At 37.3% G+C, this 14,098-nt stretch overlaps 1 protein-coding gene across 29 annotated transcripts in view; it reads left to right on the plus strand.

Annotated features, from left to right (window-relative positions):
* The window catches only part of DLGAP2 (DLG associated protein 2), a 443,370-nt gene extending 429,673 nt beyond the window's left edge, over nucleotides 1-13,697 (plus strand). For 16 of the 29 annotated variants that reach the window (XM_086875980.1, XM_086875988.1, XM_086875983.1 and 13 more), the window contains 4 exons: nucleotides 5,720-5,811; nucleotides 10,161-10,313; nucleotides 11,148-11,165; nucleotides 12,654-13,697. In XM_086875980.1, the coding sequence (XP_086732106.1) occupies nucleotides 5,720-5,811; nucleotides 10,161-10,313; nucleotides 11,148-11,165; nucleotides 12,654-12,872 (482 nt within the window). In that variant the 3' untranslated portion in view covers nucleotides 12,873-13,697. The remainder of the gene's footprint in view (nucleotides 1-5,719; nucleotides 5,812-10,160; nucleotides 10,314-11,147; nucleotides 11,166-12,653) is intronic. The other 13 variants (XM_086876001.1, XM_086875999.1, XM_086875978.1 and 10 more) reach the window with 1 other exon arrangement.
* The last annotated feature ends 401 nt before the right edge of the window (nucleotides 13,698-14,098 follow it).

A 14,098-nucleotide genomic window follows, 5' to 3' on the forward strand; every position in this document is an offset into this window, starting at 1 on the left:
AGTAAAAGGAAATTTTCAAAGAATTAATTCACCAGGAGAATGAACTTCACAGCATCCTAAAAGCTCTATGTGAATAATTTTTTTCCTGTTGAGAATTTAGAACATTTTTTATCTTCAGTCTGAGCTACAGAGGTTGTAAGGCATGTATCCTCAAGAACTTAAGTTTAATGATATCCCAGCATGAAATGTATCTTGACGTATTTAAACATTTGCCAGTTCCTTGAAGAAAATAATCAGAAATGTCTGAGACAAAAGCAAATAAATATAGTTTTCTATCTTCCAGCAAGACTACTAGTCCCAAAACACAAAACAGCAAGGTTTGCACATTCAAGTTGTCATTCCTAAAGCTGAATAATTTCTTTTTGGCCTGGATGTGTTAATTGTACCTGAAAACCAAATATAGCTTTGCATCTCATAGGAGAAACTTGTCCTTATGATACCATTTCTATTTTGTTTTAAACATGGGAACAGTTAAAATAGAACTGCATTTTAGAAAACAATTTCAGTTTTGGTATTAACACAGCTGCCCTGAGATCACCAAAAGCTGTCTAATTGCTATATTGATTTTTTCTTTTACTGTAGCTTTTCTCCCATAATGTTGTTTTAAGAACTTCACTCATTAGGTCTTAGAAAAAAGAGATCATTGCAGCACAAATAACCTCTCCCTCCTTCTTCTCAAAGCATTTTTTTTATTTGGTTAGTTGCTGTGAGTTTTATTTTGAAGCCTCTGCAAAGTTCTTATACTGTCTGTGGAGACAGTTATTTGTGTTCTGTTTATTACATATGTGTATGTGTGTGTGTGTTCATTTATATATAAAAAATATAGATATGTGTCTGTAACAGTTCCTAGGGTTAGACATCGGGTCATTTGCACTCACAGGGTGCCTCCAAGCAAAGATATGTGTGTCTCATGGGTGCTGACTGGAGTTTCAGTTTTACACCCTGAAAATTGTGTTTGGCTATTTCAGTGTAGGTGATGACAAGAAAAACAATTTCAAGTGTCACAAAGCTATTGAAGACCAAGAGGGAAGGGCTCTGCATCCCATGAGCACAGTGATGGGAGCAGGGAGAGTAGAGCAGGGAGAGGAATCTGCAGTCCCTGCCCAGAGCTTGCAGGCAGACACTGGCAGAGGAAAGAAGAAAACACCCTGGGCTTCTTGGTGCCACATGCTTGGCCACTAGAGTACTTTGCTACGGAGAACAGCTCCACAGAGTTTACTATCACATAAAAATCCTTAGATAGGTGCAAAAATTAACTATAGGATAAACTATATCAGCAGAAAGGTTGCTTGGCTGGTGTTTTCTGCATCATGCTTAGGAGCTTTGCTGGCATAACAGTAAAGTGATCTCTAATGGGGAAAAAAATTAAGATATTAGAGTAGGAGTGCAAAGTATCGCCTCTCTCTCCCATTCCCCTTATTTCTGTGGCTACTGGACTTGCTATCTGTGGATACCTTGCTAATCCTCTAGCTGATTTTCACAGTACTGCAAAGGTTTTACTAATAGGACTGAATAATAATAGAAAACACAGAGTAAAATCTCCCATAATTTTAGGGGAATAAAAATCAACAAAAAACCTTCACAGCCAATTGATTTTAGTATATTCATGAATTAATTATCCATAAAAGCTTTCTTAGGTGTTTGACTAAATATTGGTTATACTTTAACCAAAGAGAAATTACTAACATAATTTTTTTAAGTTTTTCACAAACCTATCCTTCAGGAGCTATTGAAATTTCCAGTTGGAGTGTTGTAAATGACTAAAGAATGTCTTAACTGTACTGAAACAGTCTGTAAAGTCCTGTAGTGTGTCTTCCAAGAATTCCTCCTAGCATTTGTATTGTTCTGCTGAAATTTTCTCCTTTCTGAATTTAGCTTTGTTGAGGTAAAAAGCAAATTTGCATCAAGTCCCAGTTGGTAAACAAGGGTCCCGTTACCCTCCAGAGCACTGCCAGCTGGGGGTTGTGTTGTCCCAAAAATGCCATCTGAACATTATGTATTTATTTTTGTGTCTACATGCTCTGTTGATAGTGAAAAAGATATTTCTAAATATTACTAATTTAGGCTTAGAGATTATACAAATACCATGCCCTACGTTGAGTTAGGAGAGTTAACTAAATGCCAGTTTCAATATTTTTCCAGGCATATTTTCTCAGATTGTGGAGTAAATTATTTACAGGTATAGAGGGAAAATGGAATGATCAAATGGAATGAAAATTTAAATTAAAACATGTCATTTAAGTAGACAGTAATGAATGCCAGAAGCAGATTAATTGTTAGCAGTTTCTCACTGCTGATGCAGCAGTGGCACAATTGAACAGAGCTTTTAACCTGTCACGATCAGAGTTACAGCATCAGATTATAATCAATTTCATCAATACAGACCTAACTTTTTGTCTCTACCTTTGTGATATGAAATCATTTTTGATTACAAGGTTTTGTAGAATTTCTCAAGCAATTCCATACATACAGGGGAAAATATTGTATTGATTGTGCAATTTACATAATCTCTAGTCAGGGTGTAAATCCTGAACCTACTTTTACTGAAGTCATGGTCAGGGTTTTGTATATCTTCAGAGATGAAGTCATAAAGGACCATTCAAGAAAAAGGGAGTGCTTCAAATGCTTCAGGGAGCAGAACTGAAGTTGTGTGACTCTTCCTTGACATTTGGGCAAATACAAAATTATCTTAATGCAAGGAGGTATATGGATTATATGAAGGACATGTCTATTTATGTGTATTGGTAGATTTTATCATCATTTATTTACAAGAAAAATCTTCTAGTCATCATCAAACATCTCAATCTCTTCAGTCTCTAACATTCATCATTCTTTCATGGAGGTAATCAATCTGCACTCATCAGAATAATTCCCCAATGCATGAAATTAATAACAAGACTTTGGATGTCTATTAATATTGTGCTAAAGATTATGAGGTGAAGTGTTTTAATACTTTAATTTAATTACAGCAAAGCAGAGTAGCATGAATATGAGATATTCTAACCTCTATGTTTTATTACATCTGATTTACTTATTAAAATGGAAATAGAGTTAGATCTTTAGTAAGTGCTAGGGCTGTAATTATACATGTGTATTCAGCACTGTGACTCAGTGGCACATGCAACCATCACAGTCTTATATCCCTGATAAATATGTGTCCCACCAAAATGCTACGTTGCCAGTGCCTAAGTCTTGACCAGTCTGACTGGGCTTTAAATCACTAATGCTTGTTGGAACAATGTTTCATATTAAAGAAGATAAAATTAATGTTTATTTTATATGAGGGTTCGGGTAACTAGATTCACTAGAAAATATCAGACATATATTGATTCTGATAGGATCTGTATTTCTGCAGAAGAGCTAAAACAAATACCCCTTACTCAGACTGTGTATTTGAGCTATGAACTGTAAAATTCAGCAGAGGAAACTAAAACTGAACTTTACTCACTAGAGACAACCAATACAACCATCAGCCCGTGGAATCGCCCTCACTCATTTTTTGCCCAGTGAATCATTGAACACAGCATGGAATAGGTGATATTAGGGACCTGCTACAGCACAATTCCTCATCCTGGAAAAGGAGGAGCTCTGACCCCACACTGGGTCAGATGTTCTAATCTACAAATCACTGAGAGAAAAAAGGAGGATACAAGACTGTGTTTCACTTAAGTCATTGCCTTTATTAAAAATGTTGAAAACCAAATTAAAGCAAGTTGTGTCAGATCAAATGAAACATTTCTTTTTTATTTATGTTTTTGTATGCTTGTCCAGGTTTTAACACTCAAATTTTCCTTTCTATATGCCAGTAGCGCTGCAGAGGAAAGTGAGGGGTTTGGTGATCAAAAACCCCAAACCAATTAAAATGTTTTATTTCATTTGGCCAACAGAACAAAAACAAACCTCAGTGAATTACTCATGCAGCCCTGAACCACTTAACCCTTTTACAATGGATGTCACACAGGACTGATGAATTATGTATATCTCTGTTTAATTTAGTGTTGTGGCACAGCTGTACTGTTTGTTTAACAGAAAATGGAATAGAGTTTGAGAACCACAGCTCTACACATCAGCACATGCCTTGAAAGTTACTAAGATTGTAACTGGAGCCCAAAACTTTCAAATTACCTCTTGCTGCTAAATGTACATGAGCAGATGTTTCACAGGAGTAAAGGAAGCATAATTAAAATGTAAAATCTTCTACCAAAACACTGTTTTCATATTCCTTCAGATACTTATTCTAAATTACAACAAAATGTTAAGTCCTGCCACAGTTTAATGTTTCCTATATCAGGGGCTGCAGATCAGTTGTGCTGTAACAGCTTTATTCCACACTCACCATCCTGTTTGTATTATCAAACTTGGTTTCTCCAAATTGAAGTTAAACATATCAGAGTAACGCCTGTCTACCCCACCTCTCTATATCTTTAACATTATTTAAAGATCTAGAAATACTCCTGCTAAAATATTTTTTTCCTTGAGACCACAGATTATAATGCTTTTTAATTTTTAATTATTTTTTTCATCATAGAGATGGATGTGGAGGAAAGGAAGTGTAGGAAAGGATATGTAGGAAGAAGAAAAGCATGGTGCTACCTACCAAAGTGTAATATTTACCCCAGCAAATGTGGGAGTCAGGATGAGTTAGTTTCTTAGGAATAAGCCAATCCCCTTAGGTAGTACTGTCAACAGAAAGACAGAGGCAACTCCAGGAGGAAATTAAACCCATCTGAAAATAAGTGCCTAACATGGCTGAGTTTCTGTACTCAGATCACTGATTATAACGCATTTAAAAATTTAAATTTAGACAGATGACTCTTGGAAACAAAATCAAGTAAAATGAGTTTGGTCATTTTCCAATAACAGACCTCTGACACGTACCACTGGAGAACAGTGCATACTGTAAGGTCATGTACATGGACAGTGAGGAAATACCAGCACACCCACAGGGCTGATCCTGGTTCAGCAAAGTCCTGGAGCACCTGTTTGTGTCCAGCTCTGTCTGAAGCTCCTGTACTGAGGACTTTGTATCTTTTCTTGGGCAGAGAACCTGTAATTCCTAGTGGATGTACCAAAATATGTCTTAGACATGTAATTCCTGTGAGGATCTAAGCTTTATGGTAGGAATATGTTACATTACAGTTGAATGTCACAACTTTACCCTCAGACCAGACAAAGAGATCTCACCCAGGGATTATCCACACAAGTGTAGTGAGTGGAGTAATTTGCAATCACAGAACCAAAAGATGTAATCTAAGGTGCCTTTGACATCAGAAGGAACAGACATCCAACTGGTTCTTGAGGCAAGACAATTTCAACAGCTCCCAATTTACATGAGCAAATGTAAATGGGACAGGTGTCATTTACTTTGAAATTTAAGAGTTTTTTCAAAATCATATGAACTGATGGATGCCTACTTCAGGAAGCTGAATATAGTCCCTTGGTTTTTCCTACTTCCTTAAGCAAGTAAAGTCTAAGCTGTTTTGACTTATTAATATATCATGTATTATTCATTCATTATTGCCAAAAGATAAGGTTTCACTGAGCTTTCCTACACCTCAGTCTTTTTTAAAAACATTTTATGTGTGTAATCACAATCAACAAGACCAAATATTTACTTTCATTTTAAAATAACCAGGAATTTCACCTACGTATTTTTGAGTTGTATGTTGTATTTGCTGCTAAAAAACATTTATTGGTAATAATCAACCTGTATGCTTAGTCCTAGGTAAGATCAGAAGTGCTGTTGGAAGTGCTCAGCTCCTCATGTCTCAGAAATTCCAGCAATTTTATTGGCTTTGTCAGCAAAATCTGGTAAGTCACTTTGCCTGGCTATTCTTGAAGAGTTTAAATTATTCACCCATAATATACCACAAAATGCCACTTTAAATTTTAGAATTTAATATTTTTACTTCAAAACCAATTGTAATGCATCCAAGCAGTAGCATTCTGAATTGAAATTGGTTTTTATTATTAATTTTTTTTTCATGTCCCCAATTTACTTACCCCTTTTTTTAAACTTAGTCCTTAAGTATGATGCTAGTATATGTCTTTTAAGAAAATATGTAATTTCGGTAGTTTAAGTCTGATCATGTTTTGCTGTTGTCTTCTTGCTGTCCTTATTAAACAAACGAAAATGAGAAGAGAACAAGTTCAAGTTTTCTGAGACATAATATTATGGCTTATTTTTGCAATACCCTAATATAGTAACTATATGTCACATAAGAAAGGGGGAAATTTTCACATTACAATCAGTGGAAAACAGTAAAACGGAATAGTGGAGAATACATGATCCAGCTTTCTACCTGCCTGAAAATAGGACTGATCATGGAAATGAGGTATCTATAATGCTCATAAAATTGAGTTGGATAATTTGCGCTGCCAATTATAAATGAGATGTCCTGGGGCTAAAGGAACAGATGCATTACATTACTTATGAGGGTTACTGCTATTGTTCTGGAAGTTCATAAGAGACTAATTCAATTCTAAATGTTATCTTCATTAATATGGCAGCAGCCGTCAGCAATTCAAACGTTGTGGCAAGATGATACTAATCAATAGAAGAACGGAATTCTTATAGCTACAGCTGCTGGTAGAACACCTTTCTGTGTCTCTCTCAAATATCAAGTGTACCTTTTCCTTCTGACTAAAGTCCCTAAACCTCATATCTTGAAAGTACTGAATTTTGTTGTGTGAATGACAGCAGATATAAACTATACATCTGCTTACATACTTTGCTTTGCTCACTGGGATTTGTCACGTAACTTCCAAGACAGAACATCCATTCTGCAAAGACCTACTTGCTGCTTCCCATCCATAAAGTTAAACACTCAGAATACCTGCAATGAAATAATACTGAGAGAATAATGCTAAAAATTTCATACCTTCTGATAGAAAATATTAAGATACATGTTTCTCATTAGGAAAAAATCCAATTATCCACTTCAAAAACTCTTTCAAATCAAGAAGTTTAAAAGCTGTTACAGAATAACAAAGGAAAGAAACAAAGCAAGACTTGACCACATCTGTATTATCAATTACATCATGTGTGCTCCCTATCTAGCAACTTGTTTCATACCAAAAGAAGGAAATCTTCATCAGTGTCTGAAAATTTCTCTCTGCAAATTTAAAAATGCCCTCCCTTACCTGATTGATTAAGCTATGCAAACTAAGATTTAGAGAGCATAACCTCCACTTCATTTATCTTCAAGTGGGCCCAGCACTTGTTCTCGAGAGCATTGCTGTAATAGCAAGTGCAGCTCCTGCTCAGCACAGCCATCAGCTGCTCAGGAGTGAGAACAATTCATCACTGCAAAAGCAATAGGAGTGCAAGGAGAAATCTTCAATTTTGTAGACAACACAACCAAAAAGCTGGCAAGATTTTACTTCTCTTTTTCTCTTTTGGAGAGTAAACCTCTAAACTCCATAACAGCAGCTTTACCCCACTCTCAAGGTTTAGGCTCTGAATATCCTTCACTTTCATTAAATCAGTAATGGGCTCTGCAGAAAGCAGAAGCTGCAAAACTGACTGGAGGTCATTCATGTCTGGAGGCTTTTCTTCCTATACCTAATGATAAACTTTGTTGCTGAATAGTGACTTAGTACATACCTACAGCAGGCTGTCCATAGGCTCCTAAGGAAGCATCTCAGTGCCCCAGGGGAATGCTGCCAGCTTGTGCATTCCCTCTCTAAAACATCCAGCACATACAGGGCTGCCACACAGCAGTTTCTCTGACAGTGTTCAGCCTATATATGTTTAAATGTAGGACACAGAACAACAGTATTTAATTCTGCCATTTCAAAATGCAACAAGGGTTTTAAAGGAATATACTTAAACTGAAATTTCACCATGAAGGTCACCTATGGACTTTTCTAAAGGATAATGGGAACTTCAAACGGCACATTTGATTATGCTCTGTGTTAGGAACTCTTATCAAAGACTCCCACTTAGGGTAAATTCACAGAAATGTAAGCTTCAATGAAGTTTTCTTTTTTATGAATCTGGCTGTCTCCTACAGGTATATTGTTCCCACTAACTACTTAAAAAAAGCATCATTACTGATTAATAACTAGTCCCTTCTGCCTTATTCACATTACTTTTTGTAGTACCCTTTTTTTCCTTTGCAGTGTGCTCCTCCATGCTCTCTAGTCAGGACAGATACTACTCAGCTTGTGTATCATAGTTGTAGGCTAAAACAAAGCAGCTTGAGCACCATCTAGGGACTTGTTGCTTGCTTTAGGCCTCCTTCAAAAGGAGGACTGCAAAGCTGAATTCCAAGTAAGATACAAATAAACAAGCCGTTTCTGAGAAGAAGCAGGTTGAAGCCAATCTTTTCAAAACTTAGTTGGCTGTAGTAGTACTCATTTGTGCCAGCATTTATTCATGACCTGTGGATGTGTAAGAAGCAGAAGGAAGCCCTCCTGTGCCCAGACCACACATAGCACAGCCCTCTGCAGGAGTTATGCTGGAGGCCACGGTCTTCTCAAACACCACGAGCAGAGTAGGGAGCACAAAGGTGCAGAACAGCAATTAGCCTTGATTTAGAAAGCAATGCCCTTGCAATGAGTAGCATAACTTCCTGGCTGTTTAGAGGAAACTGGGGAGAGTGACTGAGGAGACCAAGCAGGAGACAATGATTGTAAGATAAGACAGATTGCTGAGGGACTGTCCTCATGAATTTCACACAGGCAGTCTGTTCCTAAAGCCTGAAATATTGACCTCTGTAGAGTAAGTTACACCACTGACATACATTTCAAATTGTTTTGTAACAAATTGGGATCCACCCAATGAAGTAGTTTTCAGTAAACACTAATCTGGAGTTGTAAAGTTTCCCAGAAGTCTGTTATAATCTTGATGGTCAGTTATCTTAAACCCCTGAAGTTCCCTATTAAAATGAACCATTTTTCTAGTGAAGAAGACTTGTAAGTTGCTCTTGGCCCAGATTCTAGTAGGAGTCTAGATATGGGCAACACCACATGTTGTCATGCTCAGTTCCAAGCGCTCATCTCCCACAGTGGCATCTGTAAACCCAAGTTTGGGCAGCAATTCCTAGTTTAAAACCCTTTGAAATGTGCGATTCAAGGGAGGAATTCAATAGCAAACCTTATCTCCCAGTTTCTAGACAACTGTGGGGTTGTGTTTAAATATTAAATGCCTTTAACCACTAGATTTGAAAAAGGTGGGGAACAGAGCCTGCCATAACAGCAGTGATGCTAACATAGCAAACTAGTCTTTACAGGTATTGCCCGGGAAGGGAGAGATCAAGAGTCTGTTTGGCATAATTTTGATGTCCTCTCTCCCAGCTCCATTCTGTAGACCATCATAATGGCTTCCTCCTGTCCTGGAATGAAAAAGGCATTTCTTCATTACCTTCACAGATATGTTTACCAATTAAGCCCTATTTCAATAAAGTGACAAAGCTCTCTTCTTGAACTAGTACCAGTGCTCGGACAGCATAGGGTTAAGAATCTGCATACTACTTTATAATACAATTTTTATCCAGCACTGGGTTCAGGTTGATTATCAAATACAGGGTCATCTTGCTAATTGTTACCACCAATGTTTGCTCCATTAAGTCTTATGCACACAGAGCCTCTTAATTGCAGTACCTGGTGGTAATGTCTTCCCAGTTCCTAAGTGTGATACAGCTCCCTGGGGAACAAAATCCAAGCATCCCATCAAGACTTCATACATCACGTATACATTTGAAAATGCAAGACAATGTAAACATCAAGTTCAGCATAAGGTGACAATGTCTTTGTGGCATTGTTTTGTCTTAATCAGCTATCGTGAATGTAATTTTTAACCAGGAAGACTTCAGGCTGGCTGGAATACAAACCATGTTCCCCTTGCCTTTAATAATCAGCAGACAGAGGCTGTCAGCTTGCTCCTTTTTAGAAATGCAGGTCAGCACAGCATATGGTGCTAAGGAACTTCCCATGCCACAAATTCAGGAAAGCTCTCATGTGACATCCAACTCATTCATGTTTGGGTTGTGTAGGAGGCACAGCTTTCCAGTCACAGCTCCCAGCTGCAGAGCATGCAGAGCCTTAGCACTGAGCAGCGCTGCAGCAATGAAATCTGGCACCATGCCCTTCCTGCCTCAGTGCACACTGCTGAAAACCTCCTGGAGTATTCATCTTCTCTCCTTTGTTCATTTCAGGACCCGAGTGCCATGCCAAGACCAACTTCCCAGGACCTTGCAGGTTTCTGGGACTTACTGCAGCTCTCAATTGAAGATGTCAGCATGAAGTTTGATGAACTGCACCAGTTGAAACTCAATGAATGGAAAATAATAGAATCACCTGAAAGGAAGGTAAGCAGACCATGGACAATACCATTTACTTGCAATTTGTAGTTCTGCAGTCTCCTTGTGTTAAATACTATAGTGAAACACAATAGGTTTCTAACGCTGGGAGGTATTTAATTGGCATGGCCCAATTTTTACATGGAAACTTTCATCAGATGTGAGGAGTCTTTTCTTTTTTAACAATGTTGAGCTGAATTTTATAATAAATAAAATGGATTTTGCTTAGCTAGTTTACTCCATGACACTTTTGTTTGAATTATTTGATTCACATTCTAAAGGCTAGAACAGAAATATGTTCTTATTAATTCAGACTGAAGACAATAGCCTAAGAATTCAAACAAGGTAAATTCAGCACTTTACTACATCTGGGGCAGCTCAGACTTGAACACTGCAGTGTTTAACCCTGCGTGCATGACACAAATGATAATGGAACAGGAAAGAGAGAAAAGCATGTGACAAAACATAGCACAGGTCATACTAAAGCTCAGCTTTTATACTTTTGGGGGACAAAGTGCTGCTGGTAAACTCCCTGCACCTCTGCCCTGCACCTCCACAATTTGGGAAATGCCCCACATGATGCTTACAAAGGTCACAAAGGTGACAAATTGCCCATAAAAGCAGGGTAATTCTGAAACTGCCTTTCCCCTCTCTAGAACTTCATCCCTTACCTTGATTATCCCACTGTCCTTACTGACTATTGAATCAGCCAGATGAAAAGAGCATTTGGTTTGAGTTAGTATTGTTGGCCTCAGGTGAATACTTGTTTGGTTTGGGAGAAATTAGGAGGCATTTTGACAACTTTTTCATTTCTTCATGCTCCTCTTGGATTTTAATTTTCAGCCAACGGGTTGGTGGATGGTGAGTTTGCAATTCTTGCTTACTAGTGACAACTGGAAGTAAGAAATTATTATAGTGACAGCAACAGTGATATTCTTAAGAGGGAAATAACTAAAAGTGGAAAAAAAATTAAGATGAGATGACAGGAATGGAGCCTTTATGAAAACAGGAGAGAAAGAAAATAAAGACAGGTAGAACTGACTATCACAGGGAATAGCATCTTAAGCTGTAGCACTGCTCCTGTTTAATGCAGAGCTATGTTTTTAAATAACCTTATTTAGTCTTGGCTATTGCATTTGGATAGTAGAATTAGAATTAGTTTAAAAGTAAAAAAAACCGAAACCCTACCAACCAAAATAAATAAAAAAAATAAACACCGAAAAACCCAATGAGGAGTCTGTAAATCATAAGTGTATCAGTTCAATTTTTGTATTATTTCAATCCTGCTGTGCATCAAATTAACTGTGTTCTCCATAAGGAACAGCCCATACTCTGGACTATTACCATTACTTTAAGAAATTATATGGCAAAAAGATCTATCATAATAACCACACCTACACAAATGAAGTTATGGAGTCATCATCTTCAGGGCTATGCAGTTCAGTATTAAACATGAAATTAAAAAAAAAAAATCCAAACTGATTTAACTTCAAAGTTTCTTATAATTTCAAGTGCATTTTGAATGGGGATTGTATCAAATCCTCTCCAGAGGATCTTTTCCAACCTAAATTAGTGTACAATGCCTTTATAATAGGCCCTCATATGATCTTTCACAATCTGTAAATGGTCAAAATAATTCTTGATTTAACACCTGCAGAGAAATTTACAGCTACTTTGGTAACAAAATCTACTAACTTTCACTTATAATTTGATAATTCTTCAGAATAATATTCTTTGAAATGGCCCAGACTTGCAAGAAGAACAATTAGCCCTATGTTCTCTCTCTGATTGGTGCTTGAATGTTTGCATAGAGCAATTCCTGGAGGAGACTAAACTAATAGACATGTATACACAGCTGCTATCTCATATCCAGCTGAGGCTAAACTCAGTATGATTAATTTAATCAAAAATCCTGTCCTGCTAATCTTAGAGAGTCTTTTCACTTGATCAGACCACACAGATGCGCTGAATTCTTATTGGAGAGACAGTATGTGTTTCTGTTTATAATGAGTGTAATAATGTGTCAGCTTAAATTAAACAAATCCATATGAAAGTGAGGTGTGCATATTGCATGTGCCAATACCTGCAAGGATGGTGGAAGGAAGCACAGTCTTTTTTCAGGCACAGGACTGCAGAATGCATAATGGTTGTCAAATAGGAGGGTTTTGTCAGTGTCCCTAGTGTGGATAGCTGTTCATGTAATCCATAAGTCAGCTGATGGGCAAGCACAAATTGAGCATGCTTGATGTATGTAATCAGTATTTTGCATTTCATGTCTTTGATGTGCATGCTCTGCTGACAAGTACCTTTTACATGCAGCTCACCCTTAGTTTTAATGCCCTGTTGCAGGAAGAAAGAAAGATTCCCCCTCCTGTACCAAAGAAGCCCCCAAAAGGAAAATTCCCTATCACAAGAGAAAAATCTCTGGACCTACCTGACAGACAACGACAAGAAGCCAGAAGACGGCTGATGGCTGCCAAGCGAGCAGCCTCTTTCCGGCAGAATTCAGCCACAGAGCGTGCAGACAGCATTGAGATCTACATCCCAGAGGCTCAAACCCGGCTTTAAAGACAGAATGCTGCAGAGTTCCTTTTTTTAAGCAAAATGCTTGTACAGTTTGTCACTTACCTGGTAATTTTTGTCTCATTCTCTCCACTAAATATGCCCTTGATGTTGTGTTCTTTGTGCCATAAGCACAGTGGAATGCTTTTGATTTCCTCAGAATTTGCTGAGCTCACCGCAAGAATGACTTCTTTTTGTATTTATTGTCTGACTTACAATCAGCTACAATGGATAGGGCTTGTCAAGACCTGACTTATCCAATATATTCTCAGAGGACAACAAGAAACACCTCTTGAGATGGAACCCAGCTTACTTTTTGTTATTTATATTTTTATAAAATGTGTGATAATTAGGGATAAGAATAACAAACTATAAATGGGTGCATCTCACCATTCACTAGAGGCATTAGCTAATCCAAGTAGAAGGTGCTACAAATGTAAAGAGCAGGAAAGAAAGAACCCATTTATCTCCTTGACCTCCAGTTTCTTTTCCTAAAATCCAGCTAACATATTTACCCATGTGCTCTTCCACTCTTCTCATCTTTGTTACTGCAAAATAACATTAGGCCTCTCATCTCATTCAAGTTTCTGGAGATGAACAGGGATATCCAGCCACTAAAACTCCAAAGTTCATCAGAAACCAAGAAGCATACGAGTCTGGTGATGGTGGGAATGTCTACTAAGAAACGTTTGCTGTTAGCAGTATAACGACACTCTGAAACCTAAGCAAAATTGTAATGCAAGAGGACTTGAGTGATGGGTGAAAGTAAAATGGAAGCCTTAAAAAGTTAGATCTTCTGTAGTAAGATGAGTAAAGAAAAAGTTATGCTCACTCCTTTGGACCACTCATTGCATTTTTAACAGTTCTTTTACATGTTAATATTTATTTTATAAACCTTCTCTCTTTCATTTCAAGAGCTGTGCTACATGTACTATTTCAAACTCTCAAATTGTTATAACAATTGAGTTTCCAGGGTATCCTTGAGAACAAAAAAATCTTGCTTGTTTAAAATGCCAGTTGTGATGTTGTAAACAGTTTAAGAAATATGAATGTGAGTGGTAAGTATATATAAGTTTAAATGGTTATGTTAAGGTAAGGTAAACTGTGGTTTACAATTGTATTTTTTTTTTTTAGAACTATTTTTCTATGCAGTTATCATTTATGGCAAGAATAAGGTTCTTGCTTGCTTCAGACATAGGAAAAAAAAAAAAAAAAAAAGAAAAGAAAAAAAA

Source organism: Cyanistes caeruleus, chromosome 2 (genome assembly GCF_971803275.1).
Source record: "Cyanistes caeruleus chromosome 2, bCyaCae1.hap1.1, whole genome shotgun sequence".
NCBI classification, from domain to species: Eukaryota; Metazoa; Chordata; class Aves; order Passeriformes; family Paridae; genus Cyanistes; species Cyanistes caeruleus.